The sequence below is a fragment of the Pituophis catenifer genome, unplaced genomic scaffold (genome assembly GCF_029215685.1).
Source record: "Pituophis catenifer annectens isolate HBS135680 unplaced genomic scaffold, rPitCat1.0.hap2 SCAF_12, whole genome shotgun sequence".
NCBI classification, from domain to species: Eukaryota; Metazoa; Chordata; class Lepidosauria; order Squamata; family Colubridae; genus Pituophis; species Pituophis catenifer.
This window is the reverse complement of record NW_027256892.1, coordinates 3,513,069-3,537,158: the sequence shown is the minus strand read 5'-3', so window position 1 is coordinate 3,537,158 and position 24,090 is coordinate 3,513,069. Positions and strand designations below refer to the sequence as shown.

At 41.0% G+C, this 24,090-nt stretch overlaps 1 protein-coding gene across 1 annotated transcript in view; it reads left to right on the top strand.

Annotated features, from left to right (window-relative positions):
- KCTD9 (potassium channel tetramerization domain containing 9) overlaps positions 1 to 18,426 on the top strand; it is a 34,204-nt gene extending 15,778 nt beyond the window's left edge. Inside the window, exons 4-12 of the mRNA XM_070952471.1 lie at positions 67 to 163; positions 1,828 to 1,886; positions 3,957 to 4,085; positions 6,666 to 6,733; positions 8,396 to 8,491; positions 9,905 to 10,054; positions 11,882 to 11,987; positions 13,906 to 14,039; positions 14,195 to 18,426. Of these exons, the coding sequence (XP_070808572.1) occupies positions 67 to 163; positions 1,828 to 1,886; positions 3,957 to 4,085; positions 6,666 to 6,733; positions 8,396 to 8,491; positions 9,905 to 10,054; positions 11,882 to 11,987; positions 13,906 to 14,039; positions 14,195 to 14,311 (956 nt within the window). The 3' untranslated portion in view covers positions 14,312 to 18,426. The remainder of the gene's footprint in view (positions 1 to 66; positions 164 to 1,827; positions 1,887 to 3,956; positions 4,086 to 6,665; positions 6,734 to 8,395; positions 8,492 to 9,904; positions 10,055 to 11,881; positions 11,988 to 13,905; positions 14,040 to 14,194) is intronic.
- Positions 18,427 to 24,090: the final 5,664 nt, after the last annotated feature.

The window sequence follows — 24,090 nt, the reverse complement described above, 5'->3', positions numbered from 1 at the left end:
TTTCCTCCTGAAGAACAGGAAGTCTAAAGTTGTTACTGTATGTTGATATGCTTTCCATGTTCATAGATCCCCAGAATGACATCAGCTCTCTAGAAACATTAACAGGATCTCATTCAGATTGGATAACACTCAATGTAGGAGGACGGTACTTCACAACTACCCGGTATGAGTCTGTTTCCTTATTGGAAAGTTTCCAATGGAAACATTGGAAAGATAATATTGCTAAGGGTTAAATGTTTGGTTGAGATCGGCATATGTGGGACTGATTGGGGTAGATTGTAGGGGTGATACCGAAATATAATTTTATCGTATTTTATTTATATATTAAATTATTGTATTTTATTCCAATTTCATTTTAAACTGTGTTTTATTCCAATTTCATTTTAAATTGTATTTTATCCAATTACATTTTAAACTATTTTTATCAGATTTTAGTAATAATTTGTGGTCTGGAACTCTGCACTTTGATATGGCCCAAGGGCCATATAAACTAAGCTAAGCTAAACTAAACTAAAGGTTAAATGCTTTGTTTATTAATAAAGCTGTTGACAACTTTTGGGTACAGTGGTCTGATTCAGGCTTCATGCTAAACTGTAGGGCTGTTCTTGTAGCATGATATGTGAAGGCAGTTGTTAGTAGTTATTGTTGGAAGAAATATCCTTCTGGGTTCTGCTCCAAGTGGGGAAAAAGACACTGGAAACATGGAGACTGCTTGGAAAGATGGTTTAATGGTGGACAGGATCACATGGCTTGAGTTCCTGAACAGAAAAGGGCAGATACAGTGAGTCTTCGGGTTTTATGCTGTCTTTGGCTTTGAACTTCCTGGGGCCCAGAAAGAGTATCCTGATTGGTTGTCAGACTTCCAGGGGGTGGGGGTCTTAGCTAGCCCTGCTGGCTGATGTAATCTTCCCAGGTGCCCAGGTGGTGAGTTTCTGTCCTAGATGGGTCCCATTGTCTTGCAGATGAGGTCCATTGACAAAGATTGAGTTTCTGCCTCTGGCCCATTAACAAAAGGGTGGGGGCAGGAAGGTGGGAGCTGCCTTTTTTTTTTTAATTTGATTTATATGCCGCCCTTCTCCGGAGACTCAGGGCAGTTTACAATGCGTTAAGCAATAGCCTTCATACTTTTGTATATTTATACAAAATCAGCTTATTGCCCCACAATCTGGGTCCTCATTTTACCTACCTTTGAAAGGATGGAAGGCTGAGTCAACCTTGAGCCTGGTGAGATTTGAACTTGCAGTAATTGCAGACAGATGGTGTTAATCACAATGCTTAGTCTGCTGAGCCACCAGGCCTGTTGTCTTTAAAACATGCTTCTCCATTTCTCATCCAGGGAAACATAATATTCTGCCTTTTTAATATTTCCCAAAATATTTCATTCTTCTAGGAAAGGGGTGGGTGCTAACTTCCTACATGATGATGATGATGATGATGATGATGATGATGATGATGTACAACCCAGACCAAATGATTTTTCAACCATTCATGATTTTAAAATGCTGGTTTAATATGATATTGTCTTGGCTTTCTCTATTTATTTTTTTAAATTAAGCAATTCCATAAATTAAAGGTTCCACCAACATTTCTCAATCTGGTGTAGAACCACATTTCCCATTACTTAAGTCAACATTGGGACCCAACTTGCTTGTAAAGATAAGATAACCTTTATTGTCACTTCTTTCTGCGGACATAAAAAGAAAATAAACATAAAATAGAAATGAATAATGAATAAGCCATATGTGTTTTTTAAATCCCCACCTGAATGCTACTCCACATGCCAAAGTGGCCAATTTATTCATTAATTTGTCTATATTTCTTTCTTAGGAGCACTTTGGTTAGTAAAGAACCCGATAGCATGCTGGCTCACATGTTTAAAGATAAAGGTTGGTATGAGATACATATGTGAAAGTTCTATCCAGTACTCAGTTTGCAAATCCATGTCATGTAAATAGAATAGAATAGAATTCTTTATTGGCCAAGTGTGATTGGACACACAAGGAATTTGTTTTAGGTGTATATGCTCTCAGTATACATAAGGAGAATAAAATACATTCAAGATACAACACTTAGTGATAGTCAAGGTTACTAATAAGCTATCAAATCATACTAGGAAACAAGTAAAAACAATATAAATTGAAAGATTCAAGCACATGGTTATAGTAATAAGTGGGAAGAGATAGATACTAGTAAGGAAGAGAAGAATAATAGTAATACAGTCTGAATTATTTGACAGTGTTGTGAGAATTAGTTGTTAAGCAGAGTGATGGCATTTGGGGAAAAACTGTCCTTGTGTCTAGTTGTTCTGGTGTGCAGTGCTCTATAGCGTTGTTTTGAGGGTAGAAGTTGAAACAATATATGTTCAGGATGTGAGGGGTCTGTAGATATTTTCACAGCCCTCTTTTTGACTCCTGCAGTATACAGGTCCTCAATGGATGGCTGGTTGGTAGCAATTGTTTTTTCTGCAGTTTTAATTATCCGTTGTAGTCTGTGTTTGTTTTGTTGGGTTGCAGAGCCAAACCAGACAGTTATGGAGGTGCAGATGGCAAAACTCAATAATTCCTCTGTAGAACTGAATCAGCAGCTCTTTGGACAGTTTGAGCTTTTTGAGTTGGCGCAGAAAGAACATTCTTTGTTGTGCTTTTTTGATGACGTTTTTGATGTTAGGTGTCCATTTTAAGTCTTGAGATATGATAGAACCTAGAAACTTGAAGGACTCTACTGTTGATACTGTGTTGTCTAGTATTGTAAGAGGTGGTAGCATAGGAGGTTTTCTTCTAAAATCCACTATTTCTACGGTTTTGAGTGTATTTAGTTCAAGATTGTTCTGGTTGCACCACAAGGCTAGTTGTTCAACCTCCCATCTGTATGCAGATTCATCGTTGTCTTGAATGAGACCAATCACTGTTGTATCATCTGCAAACTTCAATATTTTAACAGAGGCATCTTTTGAGATGTTCTTTGTTGCAAAGTAAGGCTTGATATAGATAATTCTGAGGAAACTACACAGACCCCAGTGGCACACTTTAGATTTGTGTCTATAAACAAGGATGAGAGTTTGGGCTTGCAGCATTGTCTAGCTAGCTCCTCTTGAGAAGCATGTCCAAAGGTGCACGAAGAAGAAAGGAGCAGTTTAGCAGTTCATTTAAGTCAGGAGTGAGGAATGATTTTCAGGCTACTTTGTTGGCCATGGGCTACAGAAGTGCCACAAAAGAAGAACATAGTTACTAATATCTTTACATATATAAACAGGTTTGGGGCTCTTTCCTGGATCATGCAGGGTGGAGCAACCTGAAGCTCTCTGGATGATGCCAGACTACATCTTCCAACATTCTTGTTGAAAGCTGTGCCAAGTTCTGGAAATATAATTCAACTATATTTTAGATTAGTCTTTCCCAACAGGTGGCCCTCCACATTAGTGGGCTTCAATTCCCCGAATTCTTAGCCATCTCCACGCTTAGTGGAGAGTTCTAGAAATTGAAGTCCACCCATATGGAGATACTCAAAGCAGAAAAGAAAGTTTTGGTCAGATTATAAGTAGTGTGTTAGAACCTTTTCTGCAGCCTCCAGAGCACCTGTTCGGACTGGGGTCAAAAATGTTATTCCATTGCATGGAATTGGAGGAGTATTAAGTTCACTTCTTAAAACCATGACTATCATCTCGTTACCCTGGTCCTGCCTGCTTTTAGAAGGTAAATGTAGTAGAACCCCCAGCAAGCCAACAGAACATGCATTTCCAGTTTAGACGATGTCCTTTCCTGCTTATTTACTATGTCCCCATTCTAAATTTGTGGTGGCAATCAGTGGCACTTAAGTCTAATTTCTAATCTTGGCTATGGATGATCCATTTTAGCTGCTGGGGACAGATGGAGATGAGGAGGGTGAGAGATGGACTTATCTCAGGACAGGTGAAGGAAAGTTTGTTTGTTTGTTTTTAATGTGTCCATCTGCAACAGATGCTTGGGGAAACAAGAGAGATCACAGCGGAGCTTTTCTGATTGACCGAAGTCCGGAGTACTTTGAACCGATCTTAAACTATTTGCGGCATGGACAACTAATTGTGAACGATGGCATTAATTTGTTAGGTATGTATTAGGACGTATAAAACATTTTGTTGCCTTTGTTATAACCATGCTTGTTCTCGGACAGTTCTAAAGCCAAGCTTCCTGAATAGAACCAAGCTTGTGAAAATCTCACGCAAACTTTTGGCATTTGGTACAATCTTAGAGGGATGCAGCGGCTCAGTGGCTAAGACGCTGAGCTTATCAATCGAAAGGTCGGCAGTTCAGCAGTTCGAATCCCTAGTAAGGGGATGAGCTCCCATTACATGTCCCAGCTTCTGCAGTTCGAAAGCACCTAAAAATGCAAGTAGAAAAATAGGGACCACCTTTGGTGGGAAGGTAACAGCGTTCCATGCGCCTTTGGCGTTGAATCATGCCGGCCACATGACCACGGAGACGTCTTCGTACAGCGCTGGCTCTGTTTCTTAGAAACGGAGATGAGCACCGCCCCCTAGAATTGGGAACGACTAGTGCGAGGGGAACCTTTACCTTTACAATCTTGGATTTCTCCAGTCCTAGTCCCACGCCGTAACCAGTACACTATACTACACTCGTTCAAGTCACTGAATGATTTGGGCTAGTCATTCTTTCTCTGCCCAAACTGATAGGATTGCTGTTGTGGGGCAAAATTGGAAGAACAAGTATTAAGTAAATAGCCTTTTGAGCTCTTCAGAGGAAAGGTAGGATTAATCCAACAGTCAACAATTCGGTAAACGGAGGTGGTGGGATTTTTAATCAAACAGATCTGGAAAAGGGATTTAAGATTAAGATGACTAGATAGCTTTTGTTGTTAACATGTTGATGCTGACCTGATTTGCAACAAAACATCATACTGCATGAAGCTGGGGGAGTGGTGCAGTGGCCTAGAGGTGGAGCTCTTGCTTCACAATCAAGAAGGCTGTGAGTTCGATCCTAGGTAGAGGCAGATATTTCTCTCTCTGGGCACACTGGGAATATATCTGCCGAAAAAAACTCCACATTGGTGACAGGAAGGGCATCCGGCCAGTAAACACTCAGCTCCATTCAGGTGCCCAGACTCCACCCCTCAAGGGGTTGTTAAATGAGGATGATGATGATTGCATGAAGCTGGGGAATTGTGGCTTACAATTCATCTTCAAACTATTGTTTCTCTTAAGTACTAAATCATGGTTGATATCAGGGGTGAAATGCTCCCGGTTCGGACCGGATCGCCCAATCCGGTAGCAATGGCGGCAGGTTCGGAGATCCGGTAGGAAAAATCCCTGCCCCCCCCCATGCCCAGCTGAGCCACGCGATCATCAGAGGCTTTTTTTTTACTTTTAAAAGCATTTTTTCTTCGGCCGAAAAAATGCTTTTAAAAGTTAAAAAAAAAGCCTCTGATGATCGCGCGGCTCAGCTGGGATTGTCAGAGGCTTTTAAAAGCATTTTTTCTACAACTTCTTCGGCTGAAGAGGTTTGTTCTGTCCCCGCACCCAACCAGCCAGCCGAGGGTTAAATAAACTCTTCAAACACTCAACTTCAGTGATAAGGAACTTGGCAGCAACTCTGTGGCTGCCTGCCAAGAACTTTTTACTCCGATAACACAGACAAAAATACACACAGTTTGAATAGTCCAGTTTATAATTAAATTCACAGCAAATAGACGTTGTGTCCAAAGGTGCAAAGTGACTCGCCGGAGATTAGCTTTGTCTGTCACAGAGTCCGAATGGCCACCACACTCCCTTTTATAGCCTGTGGGGTGTGGTCCAGTGACTCAGCTTAATCTCTGGCACGCCTCCTTTTCTGCTGCGCACGCTTGTCTCTCCAACGCTGGCGTGGGTCCAACCACAATGTTTCTTCGTCACTATCCGACGGCTCGGAAACACCTGGCTCCTGGCCAATCTCTTCTCCTTCGGGAGACACCTGAGGCATTGCCAGAGAGGAGGGTCCTGGAGAGGGAGGCCTGGCCGTCTCCTCTCCTTCATGTTCGGAGCCTTCCTCCTCCGATAAGATAGGCTCAGAGGACGGAGCCACAACAAGATTATTTAAAAAATGCTTTTAAAAGGCTCTGAGGATCCCAGCTGAGTTGCCTGATCGTTAGAGTCTTTTTTTTTTCTTTTAAAAGCAAAAAAAAAATGCTTTTAAAAGAAAACAAAAGCCTCTGATGATCAGGCAACTCAGCTGGGATCGTCAGAGCCTTTTAAAAGCATTTTTTTTTACAACCTCTTCAGCCGAAGAGGTTGTAGAAAAAATGCTTTTAAAAGTTTTTTTTAAAAAAAAGTTGGCCACACCCACCCAGTCACATTATCCCACCACCACCAAGCCACACCCACAGAACCGGGAGTAACAAATTTTACATTTCACCACTGGTTGATATTTAATATTAATTGTGATTGAAACCAGTACTGACAAAGGATCTTGGCTCAATAAAACTTCCTATAACAGTGTTTCTCAACCTTGGAAGCTTGAAGATGGGCGGACTTCAACTCCCAGAATCTGGGAGTTGAAGTCCGCCCATCTTCAAGCTACCAAGGTTGAGAAACACTGTCCTATAACCTGCATTAGAGAGCAGGAAGGTTGAGTGGTGAATCTTATCATCATTCCTAATCATTCCTAGCTTTTATTGTATCGCTCCCCTTATGCTAGGTATCTTAGAGGAAGCGAGGTTCTTTGGAATTGACTCACTAATCGAACACCTTGAAATGGCGATTAAGGTAATGCTAATTTTTATATCTCCTTCCTTTCTGAGCATTTGCCTTTGTTTTGGTTTTTCTGTTACATTTTGGTTTTTGCGTTACCTTGTGCCGTGGAAATGTTTCTTTTTCTTAAAAACAAAACAAAAAAAACAATTTGAAGACATTTTTTTTCAGAAAAAGAAATATTTCCTTTTTTTGCACTTTGTATTTTTTGCCTTTCTTTATGATATTACATAGTATATTATCTTTTAGCATTGTTAGAATCCCTAATTTAAAAAAACTATGAAAAGGGAACAAAAGCCAGTAACAGTTTTTTTAAAAAAAATATTATTATTTTTCTTTAAAAACAAAAACAAAAGAAAAACTTCCATTTTACAACAGTTCCGTATCGGTATATATCCACAGTTTATGTTTCCCTGCCCCCCCACATATTCACATACTTATTTTTGTGGTTCCCTTATTTCTTATATACTATAAATACTATTCCTTAGTTATTATACAAACTATTATATCTATATGCTACTTTACACATATTATATATTTAATATTTTATTAATGCTTCCTGATTTCTAGATCATCTCTATTATATATTTTCTTGTTTGTTATTCCTGTCCTCTAACCATTTGTACCATTTTCCCCATATTAAGTAATATTCCGTTTCATCTTTTCCTTTTATTTCAGCCAGTAACATTTTTTTTATTTTAAAAACAAAACTTTATTAAACATATAAAAAGTAAAATATTATACCATGTATCTACAAGATACATATATATATTAATACAGACGACAATACATAAAAAGAAAAAGTGACTTTGGTCACACATCCATTATCTTATTAACAGTGCATATTTGTTAATTATTATCGTATAGAATTTTACATTTACTCTCATTTCTACGAGTTATCCAATCATACCACCTATTCCACACTATATAACATTTTGAGTCTACCTTTTTGGCTTTGCCCAAAAATTAGGAAATATTGGGAAAAAATAAGAAAATAAGAATTTGGCTAATAGAAATAACATCGGAAAAAATAGAACTCAAACCAGAGATTTTTCTACTAGGGATGATTAAAGGAAACTATAGGAAAGAAATAAAGTATTTAATATTACATACAGTCACTGCAGCCAGATTGGCGCTCGCCCAATATTGGAAAACTGATCAACTGCCAACAGATCAATTGATAATCCAAAAAAATCTAACTGTGCGGAAATGGACAACATAACATTTGAAATGAAGGATAAGACAGCCAGTAACATTTAATTGACAATGTTCTGAGTGGATCCCACTCAAGTTGGTTATACCGTATATGGCTTAACTTAATTTCAACTTAATTTTCTTGTATATCATAAAGAGCACTCTCAAATTGCTGCACCACCCTAACTTGGCAATTTATATTGCTTTGTTCTTCAGACCTAGACACTAATGGGCTCAACCATACAGTGTAGCCAGAAGACGTAAATTAGCAAAAACCAATGATTTCTAGGTGAGGTTTAGAGCAAAGAGACAGAATTAGATGTAACAAGCCTCTAAGTCAACATTCCCAACAGCTTTTCTGTGGATAGTAAATATCCTTCTTGAAAATGCCTCAAAAATCCCCCACACTGCTGTATATCGCCCGACGTGAGGTATTCCATCTTGTATTGTTTGGGCCTAAGCGCTTCTTCCCTTCCTTGACAGAATTCCCAACCTGCAGAGGACCACTCCCCGATTTCCCGAAAGGAATTTGTCAGATTCCTCCTTGCAACCTCAACCAAGTCTGAGCTACGCTGTCAGGTACCATGATTTGTCACTGAAATAAGAAATCAGGGTGTCTTTTTGGAGCCGTTTTGCACAACTTGTAAAGGGAAAAGGTCCCTCCGATTTATTAAAAATCATCACAGGCTCATTGCAGCCCTGGATAGCTAGTAATGCGGCCCCACAAGATAATAAAAATGTTGAAAAAGTAAGGCAGTTTGCTTATATACATTAACTACGCTTTATGTTTTATACGCAGCCCATTCCACTTCATTCGATGCAACCAAGGGGAACAAAAAGTTAGACAACCTGCTTTAGAGCAGCGGCCCCCAACCTTTTGGGGAACAGGGACCACTTCCGTGGAGAGAGGTTTTTCCGAGGTCCGGAGGGAGGCATGATTTTTTTTTTTTTGCTTTAAATTATATGCCGCCCTTCTCCGGAGACTCAGGGCAGCTTACAATGCGATTTTGCCTTGCTTAGATGGGCAAAATGATGGGGCTTCCCTTGTTTGTGTGAACTGATTGATGGCATCCCAAGGACCGGAGTTGGTCCATGGTCCCCTGCTTTAGAGGAACCTGGATCACATGTTCTTGTGTATCTTGAATGGGATGTTTTTATTGTTTTAAAATGTTTTTATAAGATGTTGAGACACTAGAAAGAATGCAGAGAAGAGCAACCAGGATGATTAGGGGACTGGAGGCTAAAACATTGCAGGATAAACAGTTGCAGGAACTGGGCATGGCTAGTCTAGTGAAGGGAAGGGAAGGACCAGGGGAGACATGATAGCAGTCTTCCAATATTTGAGGGGCTGCCACAGAGAGGAGGGGGTCAAGCTATTTTCCAAAGCACCTGAAGACCAGACAAGGAATAATGGATGGAAACTGATCCAAGAGAGATTCAACCTAGAAATAAGGAGAAATTTTCTGACAGGGAGAGCAATCAGCCAATGGAACAGAAGTTGTCTTTGGAAGTTGTGGGAGCTTCATCCCTGGAGGCTTTCAAGAAGAGACTGGACTGCCATCTGTCAGAAATGATGTAGGCAGGGTATCCTGCTTGGGCGGGGGGTTGGACTAGATGACCTACAAGGTCCCTTCCAACTCTGTTAATCTATAATCATATTTTTAATTGCTAGAAACGTTTCGAAGTATAAACCACCCAGAGTCATTCACTGAGATGGGAGACATTAGGAATTGAACAAATAAATAAATGTTGAATGCACTCCTCCTTTGAGCTAGGTTAAACACTTTGACTCCTAAGCAATTGCATTTGGGTTTCTGAGCTGGATTTTGCCATCGTTGCTACAAAATGTAGATAACAAGGGTGACCCCAAAGTTTCCCTTTCAGAAGGCTTGTTTTGAGCTTGATCTAACCATGCCAGAATTGCAACAGTTGTTTTGAACTCAAGATTATTTGTGGATTAGGTAACCTGACCGCTGCTCTCTTCTTCTCCAGGGGTTAAATTTTAGCGGAGCAGACCTCTCTCGTTTAGATCTCCGGTATATCAACTTCAAGATGGCCAACTTGAGCCGGTGTAACCTGGCCCACGCGAACCTCTGCTGCGCAAATCTTGAACGGGCTGATCTTTCCGGATCTGTTCTAGATGTGGGTGTTATTTGGATACGGATTAACCACTCCATCTGATGGCTGGTTAGCTTTGTCCCGTAGCGGTGTGCCTAAAGTAGTTAGCACCTTCTTTGAAAAAGACTAAGATATGACTAGTAATGACACTTGTCAATCACAGCAAATGCCCTATCTATCCGTGTGAACAATGCTATGTCTCGCATAACTAGAACAACGTCTAGTTCAGGGGTCAGCAACCGGCGGCTCTGGAGCCGCATGTGGCTCTTTCACCCCTCTGCTGTCGCTCAAAATATGTGTCACAACCGTCAATGTGTGACACCCACCGACACGCGATTTCTTGAGCTTTTCAACCCCTGATAGGCCAAGCATGGATAAATCCAAGAAAAGAAAAGTTTCAGAAGAAAACAGAACGTTGAATTCAACTACATAGGCTAGTTTTGTGGCCGCTCAAGAAATAGTCAGGCACGGGAAGGGTTTTGTGGCTCCCGGTGTTTTCTTTTCTGTGGGAAACGGGTCCAAATGGCTCTTTGAGTGTTTAAGGCTGCAGACCCCTGCTCTAGTTATCTACCTGGTGACAGCTTCTAGCTCCATGTCTCTACTAATTTGGATTTATTTGCAAAGAAGTACCAAGAAACAAAAGAGATGGAACATACTGTACTTCGGGGGTGTCATACTCAAGGCCCATGGGGCTACCCTGGAAACAGCGAAGGACTGGCCCGTGGTGCCTCTGCCAGCGAAAATGGAGCTAGGGAAGGGCCGCACACAGCTCTTCCAGGCTCTGTTTTCAGCCAGGATGGCCTGCAGCCCTCTGCCAGTAAAAACGGGGCTCAGGGAGGCCGTGCTCCATTTTTGCTGACAGAGGGCTGCAGGAGACTGTCCCGGCCAAAAATGGGGCCCAGGGTGGGGGTGGGGGGCTGCTCTGTTTTTGTTGGCAGAGAGCTGCAGGAGGCTGCAGAGGGCTCCACCCTGGCCATGCTCCCCTGGCCCTCCCAAGCCTGATGCAGCCCTCAATGAAATCGAGTTTGACACCCTGCTGTATTTGATTAGGACTTGGTACAATGGACTTGGAAAAAATGAAAGAGATTATTAGCCATGAAATGAAGCAAGAGGCAGAGTTTTCAGAGTTTAGATCAAGGGTCTGCAACCTGCAGCTCTGAAGCCGCATGTGGCTCTTTTACCCCTCTGCTGCAGCTCCCCGTCACTCAAAATATGCGTCGCAACTGCCAGTGTGCGACACCCGCCGGCACGTGATTTATTCAGCTTTTCAACCCCCAGTAGGCCAATCATGGATAAATCCATGAAAAGAAAAGTTTCAGAAGAAAATAAAACATTTCATTCAACTACATATGCTAGTTTTGTGGCCGCTCAAGAAATAGTCAGGCACGGGAAGGATTTTGTGGCTCCCGGTGTTTTCTGTGGGAAATGGGTCCAAATGGCTCTTGGAGTGTTTAAGGTTGTAGACCCCTGACCTAAGTGGTTCAAGCCTCATCTAAATCCACTGATGCAACACAACCATAGGCACATGCAAGCCACAATAACATCTTACACATCAGGTCATGCAAATCAGGTTTAGGTAAAGGTGAAGTCCTTTAGGTTTAAGGAAAGATAAAGCTCTTTAAAGTTCTTTACCTGAAGAATTTAGATAAAGGCAAAGCCCTTTAGGTAAAGCACTGTGGTTTTACACCTGCAGATTCCACTAACGAAAGGCTGTGGAATTTTCTGCATGGGAGCATTTTAAGCCAATATAATCAGCCCAGCATCTGTCAAACGTAGCCTGCAGATTTCTAGATCAGAAGAAACGTGGCCTCTTTTTCATCTGAGATTTTTGTCTCCCTCCTTCTTTGACAGTATGCCAACCTCCAAGGTGTAAAGATGTTATGCTCAAATGCAGAGGGAGCGTCCCTGAAAAGCTGCAATTTTGAAGATCCTTCTGGCCTTAAAGCTAATTTGGAAGGTAAACTCCACCCATCGAGCCTTTTCTTTTTCTTTTCTTTTTTTTAATTTGATTTATATGCCGCCCTTCTCCGGAGACTCAGGGCAGCTTACAGTGCGTTAAGCACTTTTTATGTAATGCAGTCAGTATCGTTCAGGAAATGACTGAATGTGTCTTTTTGATCATTCAAAGTTGATGGTTAAAATTGAAAGGAAATATTAATCAGATCAACAGATAACATGATGAAGAAAAGTTGCTTTCAGGAGAAATAACTCCCAGCATCTGCCTAGGTAGACAAAAGGTCCGGTTTAAATCAGCAGGAAGCAGAGAAGGAAAACAATGCTAGTTGAAATCCAAAACAGCTTACATACCTTTAACAATTAAATGATGACTGAGCATGTTGCATGGTATACGGTTTGGTTACCACAATTGCTCGGCTTTCGTGGCTCTGCCCCACTTCTGACCCCAGGGATAAGTAGATTTGAAAAAAATAAAAATAAATATGATAAAATCCAATTCACAAATATTGATTAAACATCCAGCCAGCATAACACGTATTGTTGCAATTCACAGCCTCTTCAACCATTTCTGAATGGCTATGGCTTCCATTACTTATATACTTGCACTTTGATTAATAGTAAGGCAGGACCTGGAGACTGCAGAAGAGAAGGGAAGGAACTGGAGCAGATAATAAAACATAAAGACTTCCAAATAGAAATAGAACGACTATGGCAAAAGCAAAGCAAAGATAGTACTAATAGTCATAGGCACCTTGGGTACAATCCTAAACCAACTGGAGCACAACCTGAACACTATCGGCATTGACAAATTCACCATCAATCAATTGCAAAAGGCAGCTATACTCAAAACAGCTTACATCCTGCGGCGATATCTGTAACGCCATCAAACATCCACACAGGCCATCCCAGGTCCTTGGGAAGGACTTGATAGGTAGGCAAAAATGCTACCGTATTTTTCGGAGTATAAGATGCACCTTTTTCCCCCCTAAAAGAGGCTGAAAATTTGGGTGCGTCATATACTCCGAATGTAGCTTTTTCGAAGCTTTTTTTCACGAGGCACTAGCAAGCAACTCTCCGCTGTGCTTTAACGCGCTGGTGAGTGAACGATCTCCATGCTTTGCTCTGACTCTCAGCTCTTCTTTAGAAGCTTTTTTTCAGCCCTAACTAGGCGCTAGCCGAGTGCAGTGATCTCCCCGTGCTTTGCTGTTTTTCTCATTGCTGCTTCCTCTCAGCTGTACCTTAGAAGCTGTTTTTTATCCCCAAGCAAGGGATAAAAAACCAGCAAACTAATATGCTGAAGCTGACCTGACTAAGGATGCTAGCCAGATGAATCCCTGGTAGGCAGATTTTTTTTTTCTCCCCAAAAACTAAGCTGCGTCTTATGATCCGGTGCGTCTTATACTCCGAAAAATACGGTAAATCCAGTTTGAGCATCGATCTGACTAAGCAATGAACAATAATAATACTAACAATATCAGCCTATCCCAGCTCTTGGGAAGGACTTGATAGGTGAATAAAAATGCCAAATCCAATCCAAACATCTGGCTGACTATCCGACCAACTATAATAATTGACTAAATTTGTATGCCATCTGGCTCTCAATGACTGGATGGCTCACAACATTAAGTAAAGAAATTACAATAAAATAAATAAAACAGAAACATAAAATATGGCAAACTTTTATAGTTGGAGGCCTTTGTTAATGAATAATGGTGTCCTAAGGTTTTTATGATTGTTGTTTACTGGAAAAGGAAGAAGAGCATGACAGAATTTAGCTTGTGTATAATATTTCCAATGGTTCAATCCACATCAAAGTCAGCATCTTTTGCTATATCTTGTAATAGGATGTTAAAGGGACTAGTGAGAGAGAATGGAAGTTCTACCTCTTTTTTTGATGGGCTTGGACTTTGTGGCTGCAGGTGCTAACTTGAAAGGTGTTGATATGGAAGGAAGTCAGATGACTGGCATCAATCTCCGAGTTGCAACTCTAAAGAACGCAAAATTGAAAAACTGCAATTTGAGAGGAGCAACCTTGGCAGGAACCGATTTGGAGGTGAGATCTCCCATCTTCCGATTTTCGATGGACCCCAGAGAGTTAAAAGCAAGGGTTCCATTGGGAGTTTCCTTCAACTTTAAAAGCCACGCTGCTTTGTAGGGCGAGTCATCCAATATCTAGACCTCTGCTAATAACTTCCTCTGTTGTTTCAGAACTGTGACCTGTCAGGCTGTGATCTACAAGAGGCCAACCTGAGGGGGTCGAATGTGAAAGGAGCCATCTTCGAAGAGATGCTGACACCACTGCACATGTCTCAGAGCGTCAGATAGGTTGCCCTGCTGAAGACTCTTGGTGCTCCAATGAGGGAATGACGTTCCTTCCACAGCACATTTTTCTCAGTGGTATCTGAGAAGCTGCTGCTGGATGGAGAGAAGGACCTTCTCTTGTCTTAGGTATAGGAATAGCTATTGAATCCAGTTGGGACAAGAAGCTTGCTCATCACTCCCAAAGACATTGCTATCTTGGCTCTACCTTGCTTTAGAACGCTCCTCTAGAAAAAATATTTATGAAAGCACAATATATGCAATTTATATTTATTCAACTTCCAATGAGGGTTTTTAAAACATGACCAGTTCATACACAGTAGCAAACTCTCAGGCCTTCAGCCCGGATTGGTGAACTTTTATTTGCAGTGGCTTATGAAATGTGGGAGGGGGAGGAATTGAAAAGTCGGAAGGGATCCAGATTTGACTCTCCTTGGCAAAACAGAAATACCGTATTTTTCAGAGTATAAGACGCACCAGACTATAAGACATACCTATCTTTTTTGGTGAGGAAAACAAGAAAAAGAAATCTGCCTCTGCCTCGTTGTAGCAAACAGCAAACAGCCTGCTTTACTTTCAGTTTCGTTTTCAGCATAGCTTGATTAGCACAAGGGGAAAAAAAATTGCTCCAGCAATTTACCTCCTTGCAGCAAGCAGCAGAGGCCTGTGCAAAACAGCTGAGAGCAAAACAGCTGAGAGTCAGGCGTCCAATCCAATGAACTTGTGCTAATTAGGCTGTGCTGAAGCTGAAAGGAGCTGTTTCTTCTTGCTGCTTGCTGCAAGGAGGTAAATTGCTGGGAGGCAGAGGCCAAAGGGTGGGGGCCAGTGGGTAGGCAGGGCTACATTTGGTGTATAAGACGCACCTAAATTTTCACCCTCTTTTAGGGGGGGAAAAGGTGCATCTTATACTCCAAAAAATACGGTAGCTATATTTCTTAAAAAGAGTCATCAAGGATAATTTGGGGTCTTATTTTAAGCCTGTTGTGTACTACTAATTTAAAATAGCTGGGCTGGGAATACTATGCATGGGTTCCTTGACTTAGGACAATGTCGTAAGTATTAATTGCAAAAGGGGAACACTCAGTGGTCCATTTTACTAATAATCAGGAATTGAAGGTGCAAATGTAATACAGAGGCTCCTGTGAGCCCTGAATTGCTAAATTGTACTTTTTTTTTTATTATTGTCACTGGACCTACAAGCCTTGTGGACTAGAAACATTAGAAGTGAGCCAATTGCTCTTGGGGAAGTACGTCCTGAACATTTTAATAGTAGTATTACAGGCTTCCATGACAATGAATACTGCCCCAATTCTCTTGGTCAAAAGTTGAGCGATATACCCTGGGGATCCTGGATAAAAATAGAGAGCAATCAGAAATAGTTCAAGTTACTTTACATAGTGATTTAAACCTAGTTTGGCAATGAAACCTCAGTAAGATTACAACCAAGCTCAGAGAGCACCAAAGGACCACACAGTTAGTGTTCTCTTCTGTCAGTGCTAGGAAATAAAGCGCTAGGAACATACACAGCCAAAAGATGCCCAGAAAACCTTGAAATGGTATGGAAAAAAAGGAAAGTCCCTATAATTCACATACTGTATTGTTGCACACCACACTTGCATTTCTTTTTTAATGGAAAAATAATTCTACAAAGTCTCCAAAAACGGTCGAAACTTTCAGCTCTTGTCATTCCAGTTATGCCAATACGAAACAAGGAACACCTCAGCAGCCCTCCATGCCAAGAAACAAAATGGGGTTAGCTTTATTTAATCCAATCCAGATATCGCCATGTTAAGATTTGATCTTAAAGGTACTTCCCTACCTCACTCCCAATCCTTTTTATGTGCCTTGGCAAATAAAAATATGAACCACCTTCATAGTTTTATAGGGGTGGGGGGGAAATCGAGGAGTAAGGCTTGTTTAAAATTGCAAATGGAAGCTGATGTTTCATCAGCCTATAAATCTGGAACTGGTGTTACATGCTCGGGTTGTCGTTCTCATCATTCATTGTCATTAGCCAATTCAGGGGGTCTGTTGGGAAAGGTAATTTAATACCACCTATATAAATCTGGCCTCATAGATAAACAAGTTTCAGCTGCAACAGAAATAAGATTCCAGCTATATTTTTTCCTGCTAGAATATAATTAGGGAATCTGATCTCTCTGGATACCTTGGACTGTAACTCTCATCAGCTCCACAGCAGCATGTGGCTGTATGCAAACCCTTAACCTGTGCACATTTCTAGCTGAGTTACAGAAACAGAAGTAGTGGATCTTCCTGTTTAAAAGTAACCAGAGCAAACATGATTTAAATGGGCTTAGAAAATGCGATTGGGGCCACAAATCATGTTAAGCTGTGGGCTTGTAATTCAGCTCGAATTGGAGAATTTGTATAACGCACACCAGATCGTGGCTTACAAATTTTGTCAGTGCAGCACATTTCAACACACTGTGCCTGTGGGCCTATAGCCAGATTATGCACACCCAGATATAAATGAAACTGGGTGAGCACTTACTTTAGACTCAGAGCTACAATCAACATCAAAATGTAGAGATTGAAGGGAATTTCCGATGAATGAGATAAGGGCTCCAGAATTACATCCTAAGGGGCTAAAATCTATACTTTGTCAAGTTTCCGAAAGATGCCCTAATTAATTCATGAGCCATGATCCAAACTTCAAAGGAAATACAGTCATTTATTAGGAGCAACATTCCGGCAATACTCGGATGCAGTTAGGACTGATCCCACGTAGATTTACATTCCCCTATGACCCTGTCTCTCCCCTCCTCTCTGGCCATGTCATAAATCACATTCTCCAATTAACCACTTTGGCTGGCTGGAAACCTAACACCCTCCTCCTGATTGTGGTCAGGAAGAATGTATGGAATTCACTTCAGTTCTCCCTCCCTCCTGCTCATGGCAACTTGGAAGCTTTGCAAGTTGACATACTTCTCCACTGTAGTTGCATTTGGAGGGATTGACCTATCAGTTCCTGGCTGGGTGAGGCTCATGGACACTGTAGTCATCTGGTCTGGACTTCATTTGATACATGCCTGCAGGAAGAATCCATTGTACTTAACACAGTTTTTCATTCAGCTTGTGGATGGGAAAAGGAACCGTGTTGGGGAGCATGGGAGTACTCTAGGTAAACAGAATCAAGAGGTTGAAATAGACACGGACTTTTCATTACATGGGGGGGGGGGCAGGGGAGTGTTTGCCTTATTTAGGCATGCATTAAAAAATTATGGGAAAAGCTTGTGTTATCGGACGATGGGAGTGTGAATAAGCTCTTAGTCCTTTCTTTTTCATCCTAAGCCACAAATGGAAGCTGACTGGATGGTCCATGCTGAATGATGCCTCTCATCCAATTTTCCCCCCAAAAAGGGGGGATGATTAAATTGGTAGGGCTTAGAGCAGAGATGTCAAACTCGCGTCGTCACTTGATGTATCACAACTTTTTCCCCCTTCGCTAAAATGGGTGGGCGTGGCCAGAGTGATGCATCTGGCCCACGGGCCGCGAGTTTGACACCCTTGATTTAGACGAACTGTACTTTTGTGACCCTTGAATGAAAAGCTAATAGCAAAGAGTCTATTGCGAATTCTCAGTCTTCCATATGGTGGAAACTTCGTTTTAGTCAATTATGAGTGGTTTTTTTGAACTGGGTTGGTCTGGCTGCTTGGATATAGGATATTGTAACAACAGCAACAAAACCCTGGTGCTTATAATTTCACCAAAGTTTTAAAAAAGGAGCGTGGGGAGAGAAAGAATGACATTGAAGGATACCGAACTAATTTATGCAAGAATATATAATGAGGATTTTCAAGTTTGAAGAAAGCAGATTTATGGTGATTTGATATTGATCAATGCTAAATTGATGAAACCGATTTAGCTATATTTCTCCTCCCCTGCCTTTCTATTAAACACATATATCTCAGAAAGGAATAAGATCTTCTATTGCAGAATTCTATTTTCTTAATTCTCTGTGTGTAAGTTCTAGCCGTTTTGTTGAAGCTTGTTTGTCTTAAATAATCACAATATGTTCACCTATGCATAAGAGACCTTCACGACTTCCTTGATCAAACCATGGAATACACTCAGTATAAATAAAGAACATCAGAAACTTGCAAGTGTTTGTCTATGAATTTGGAAAGTAACGCTATTTAGGCTGAGGTTGGGAAGTTTAATCCATTAGTCCTTGGATATAAAAGTAATTGGATATTTTGCAATTAAGGGTGTTGGGGGGGGGGGGTCCTGGAATTACAAAACCTGGCAACAGTTTCCTCTGATTTTGCAAATAAGTCCAATCTTCCAATATAAAAATTCAAAATGCATGTATTCTTTTTACTCCAGTTTCTCAAACATTTCCAGTATCTCATTCAAATTTTAGTTATTTTTAAATATATTTTGTTCAAGTTTATCCAAGTGTGTTGGATGTGTTCACCGCCTTGAGTTATTTGTTAAAAATAAATAAATAAAGGCAGGATATAAGCAAACAACTTATAAATCTGTATGATTGAGATCTCATCTCGAGGACCCCTTCAGCAATGGAATGAAGCAAACAAATGTAGCCAGAGTTATCATTGGATAATTCACCTGGCCATCCAACCCATTCAGCCAAAATACACAGAGCATTATGCAACAAATATCCAACTTGCTTATGACAGCCCCACTTCTCTTTTAATTGCAAATAAACGTCTTTCACAGCTTGAATTTTCGCTGTCCCTGTAAGAGTTCTACAGGAGTCCTTGCCAACGCAGTGAAATTGAAGGAAAAAATACATTAACCTTTAACAAATCCTCATGAAATATTTTCTGCAAATTACCCTTATCCGTTAACACCCCGAGGAAACAGGAGGGAAACGCTGAAGTAAATTACAGTAAACCCTTATAAAATCTCGGAGGCGTGGAGTGTAATAGCCTTGTTCACATCTAAGACGCAGATGACAATATTTTAAAAGCTAATTCTCTTGAACACTCTACCGTAGTTGATTATAGCTCCATTACTTTTTCATTTATTTGTTATTTCACACCTGGCATGACGGACCAAATATCTTTTGGAAGACTTAAATCTTTAGCTTCTTCTAGAAGGTGGTCAGGGTTGAGACTATCCTGACTTCAAAGCAGTTTAACCTCAATATGGCACTTTGCTCTTTTGATGACAAATGCATTCTCATTTACAGTATGGTTTTGCCTATCACACAGGGGTGCTATTCAGCAGATTCTGACAGGTTCTGGAGAACCGGTAGCGGAAATTTTGAGTAGTTCGGCGAACCAGCAAATACCACCTCTGGCTGGCCCCAGAGTGGGGTGGGAATAGAGATTTTGCAATATCCTTCTCCTGCCATGCCCACCAAGCCATGCCCACAGAACCAGTAGTAAAAAAATTTGAATTCCACCACAGCTATCACAGTGATTCTCAAAGTAAGGTCTGGGGAAGTCATATAAATAAATATGCTGGCCCACCCGCTATTTCTACTACTGATTTGCCTGAACCAATCCAAACCAGCTAAACCCCACCTCTGAATATAGGAATGAGAAAAGGTAGAGTATAAATCATGCAACAGATATAAAAATACAACACATTTATAAGATAGGAACAGAAGATGATGGTAGGATCTTTGAGAATGCTTCTGAGAAAGTTTTTCTCTTGCATCCCTGGACTCAAAGGTTCTATTTTTGATACCCAACAGTGAAAGCACCACTGCAGCTATCGTTCCTTCCCAATCTTCTTAACAGATAGAGGAGAAGACCAAGACTTTTGAAACCAACCAGTTGCTCCTTAAAATGGCTTCCCCATTAAACTACTAAAATCGCCTGGATTTAGCCCGTTTTCAGTTTGCCTGCCATCCCTCAGGAAACCTTATCCGTGAAGATTCTCCATCATCTAGGTAGAGTTGTCTGGAAGTTGAACCAGTCTGAAGAAGTTACTTGGATAAGCAGTGAAACGCTTCAAACCGAAAGAGAAAAGAAGTCCAGTTGCCATGACTCATTTTCCAGACTCAAGAAAAGTTGTTAGGCTTTTAAAGAGAAAAGATCAACGTCGTTTTACCAGCTAGCCAGGAAGGACATCCAAATCCTTTCTTCTCGTTATGACTTAAATAAGGCCACAATTACAGTCAGCGTGAGACAAGTTATGAATGGGGCTTCCTGAGGCAAATGCGTCAAGGATGAGGAAGCGGTATATTTATAAGGCAAGGAAGCACATTATCCCACACCTAAGAAGGTCTCAGAGGAGCCACTTCCATCATTGACCATCAAGCAGGTAACGTATCTATAGGATCTGCACAATGCATGTTGGCATCTTCCACAATAACTGTTCAGAGAAACATGTTAAGATTTTTCTTTATTTCTTCTCCATTAGCAGAGTTCCTCCTTGGTCTCCAGATTGTGACAAAATGCAGAAGATAAGCTTCTTTCTGTTGCTCATCTCTTTATCAACATGCTTTGCCCAACATTGGTCATATGGCTTCCAACCTGGTGGGAAGAGAAATGTGGAAAACCTAAGAGACTCCTTCCAAGAGGTAAGTTGGCTTTTGGTCATTTCAATCACATTATGATGTGACGTTTTGCCATTTATGGTGGTCTTGTGACAAAGCAAAGAAATGTTGGAGTAGGATTTGCATCTTAATACAGAAGATTCTTAAAGTGAATATAAAGATAAATCCAGAGACATTTCTTTTAGGCTTAATGGATAAAGAACTTGAGGAAAAAAATCCTGGCATTTTGATGTTATATATACAGACAGCAGCAGGAATACTTTGTGCACAAAAATGGAAGGATATTTTGATTCCCACAATGGATGAATGGGCTGCAAAAGTTGATGGAGTTAGCACAGATGGCTTAATTGACTGCTTTGGTTAAAGGAAATTAATGCAATTCATTTTGTTTCCAATTGGAAACCCCTTTTGGACTTTGTGATTGAGGTGGGAAAAAAAATGAAACGTTGATTTTGGGTTTTGCCGGTTAGATAGATTTGTTGTTATAGAAATGACTAGTATATATTATTATGTAAAAGTAAAAAGTCAAGGTTGTATGTTATTACCTTATTCTACTACAGTATGTCAAAAGGAGTCAGAAGTCAATGCTTTTTTTTTTTACTTTTTTTTTTTTTTTTTAAATTTGATTTATATGCCGCCCTCCTCCGGAGACTCAGGGCGGCTTACAATGTGCTAAGCAATAGCCTTCATTCTTTTGTATATTTTATACAAAGTCAGCTTATTGCCCCCACAAACTGGGTCCTCAATTTACCTACCTTAGAAAGGATGGAAGGCTGAGTCAACCTTGAGCCTTGGCGAGATTCGAACCTGCAGTAATTGCAGGCAGCTGGTCTTAATAACCAGCTTAATAACAGGGTGCCTTAGACCACTATACTACCAAGGCTCTACACTTTTCCCTACACTTCCCCTTTTCCCTACACTTTTTCCTCTTCCCCTTTTCCTCCCCTATTTTCCCATTATTTTTCTTTTTCTTTGTATTTCCATACTTTATATTTTGATAAACTAATAAAAATATTTGAACCACGTTATGCGATACGTTGGACCCATCGCATGATAAAATTGGATTGTTTCTGTTCCCTGAAGCTCAGGGGAGCTTCAGGTACTAATTTATAAGGATCAGAACTATCGCTGGAGGGGGCAACTAACAATGCGAGCCAGTTTCCCCCACCTAGGAATATCTCTGTGGTCAGTTTCTGGAATAGGGCGACTAAACACCGACTTTCTTCTATGAGTTTTTTCCTTTGGAAATTCTGTCAGGACCAGAGGTGGGTTTCAGCAGGTTCTACCAGTTCTGGAGAACTGGTAGCAGACATTTTGAGTAGTTTGGAGAACCGGTAAATACCACCTCTGGCTGGCCCCGTCCCCATCTATTCTCTTGCCTCCCGAGTCCCAGCTGATTGGGAGGAAATGGGGATTTTGCAGTAACCTTCCCCTGGAGTGGGAATGGAGATTTTACAGTATCCTTCCCTGCAACGCCCACCAAGCCATGCCACGCCCACTAAGCTACGCCCACAGAACTGGTAGTAAAAATTTTTCAATCCTACCACTGATCAGGACAGGAGATGTTGCTTACATGCTACTGTTGGAAGGTACTTGGAGCACCAGAGTATATGTCCCACTCAGTGGTGGGTTTCAAAATTTTTTACTACCGGTTCTGTGGGTGTGGCTTGGTGGGCGTGGCATGGCTTGGTGGGCATGGCTTGGTGGGCATGGCTTGATGGGTGTGGCAGGGGAAGGATACTGTAAAATCCCCATTTTCTTCCGATCAACTGGGACTCGGGAGGCAGACAATAGATGGGGGTGGGGCCAGTCAGAATTTTTACTACCGGTTCTCCGAATTACTCAAAATTTCCGCTACCGGTTCTCCAGAACTGGTCAGAACCTGCTGAAGCCCACCTCTGGTCCCACTGATTATTCTCCAAATGTGCCGAAGACACTAAACAATTCCACTGCACAGCCTATGAAGTTTCCAACCCAAAACTGACTTTCCATCATTTCAAACCATCACATGAGTCTTTTTTTTTTTTTTTCTCCAACGCAGATTGAAAACGAGATGGACAAAACGGGGGAACTGCAGCCCTTTGAATGCAGCGTGCCACGCCAGCGTTTCACTCTCAGAGGACTGAAAGGTGTTCTTAACAGGTGAGCTCTCTTTTAAATGCTATTTTCAACTTTGCGTTATTTCCCTGTTCCGGTGATTTAACCACGGCGGAATTTAATTGTCAGCCTCGTCAGGAAATCACTACCACAGGAAGGCTAAAACTGCCTTTATTGAGATAGACGGTAGAAACTGAATCCTTGCAAAATCTGATTGTGTTGTATCCCCTCCCCTTCTTATACTCTTGTGAAATAGTGAGATGCATGTCTGAATCTCTTCTGAATATTTTCTGTTTGTAGAGAAGCTGTCAGGTTTTTTTCCCTTTTGTTGTTTTGCTTATGGAGCTAGTTTCTCTCCATCAAGGTTACCTTCCTTGCGATCTACAGCAGGGGTCTCCAACTTTGGCAACTTTTAAGACTTGTGGATTTCAACTCCCAGAATTCCTCAGCCAGCAAAGCTGAGTTGCCTGATCGTCAGAGGCATTTAAAAGGAAAAAAGCTTCTGCCAATCAGGCAACTCAGCTGGGATCGTCAGAGCCTTTTGAAAGCATTTTTTTTACAACCTCTTTGCGGAAAAAATGGTTTTAAAAGTAAAAAAAAAAAAAATTGGCCATGCCCACCCCGTCACATTACCTCACCACCAAGCCACGCCCACCGAACCGATAGTAACAAATTTTAGATTTCACCACTGCCACTTAGCATAATGGGACAACTACAGGCTATTGTGAAAAATGGTGATTCTTTCAAAGCTCAGAAAATCTACTTTTTTTGATCCTGCCTCCTAAGGATTCTGAAAAAAGACAGACCAATCTGGACATTATATCAGACAGAGAAGGAAATGCTATTGCCTGATTTGCTTTTTATTTCCCTGTTACTTTTTCTCCTTCCTTTTTTTGCATCTGTTTCTGTTTTGAGTCTGTCAACACCGAGCTGTAATAGCTTTACAATACTGAGAAAACCGTTGGTACTTCACACAAGTATTAAAAGTTCAAAACGACGTCCTTCAATTAAAATAATGTTGAAATGTTGAATGGGCATTGGGAAAAAAGATTTTAAAAGTTTAAAAGATTTTAAAATGTATCTCTCTTAAATTATCATCAATGTGTATTTCAGGCAAGTCTAACTGAAGGAGAAAACGGGCCAAGGAAGATCTAAAACTACCCAAATCCAAATGAAAAATAAAGCAGAATGGAA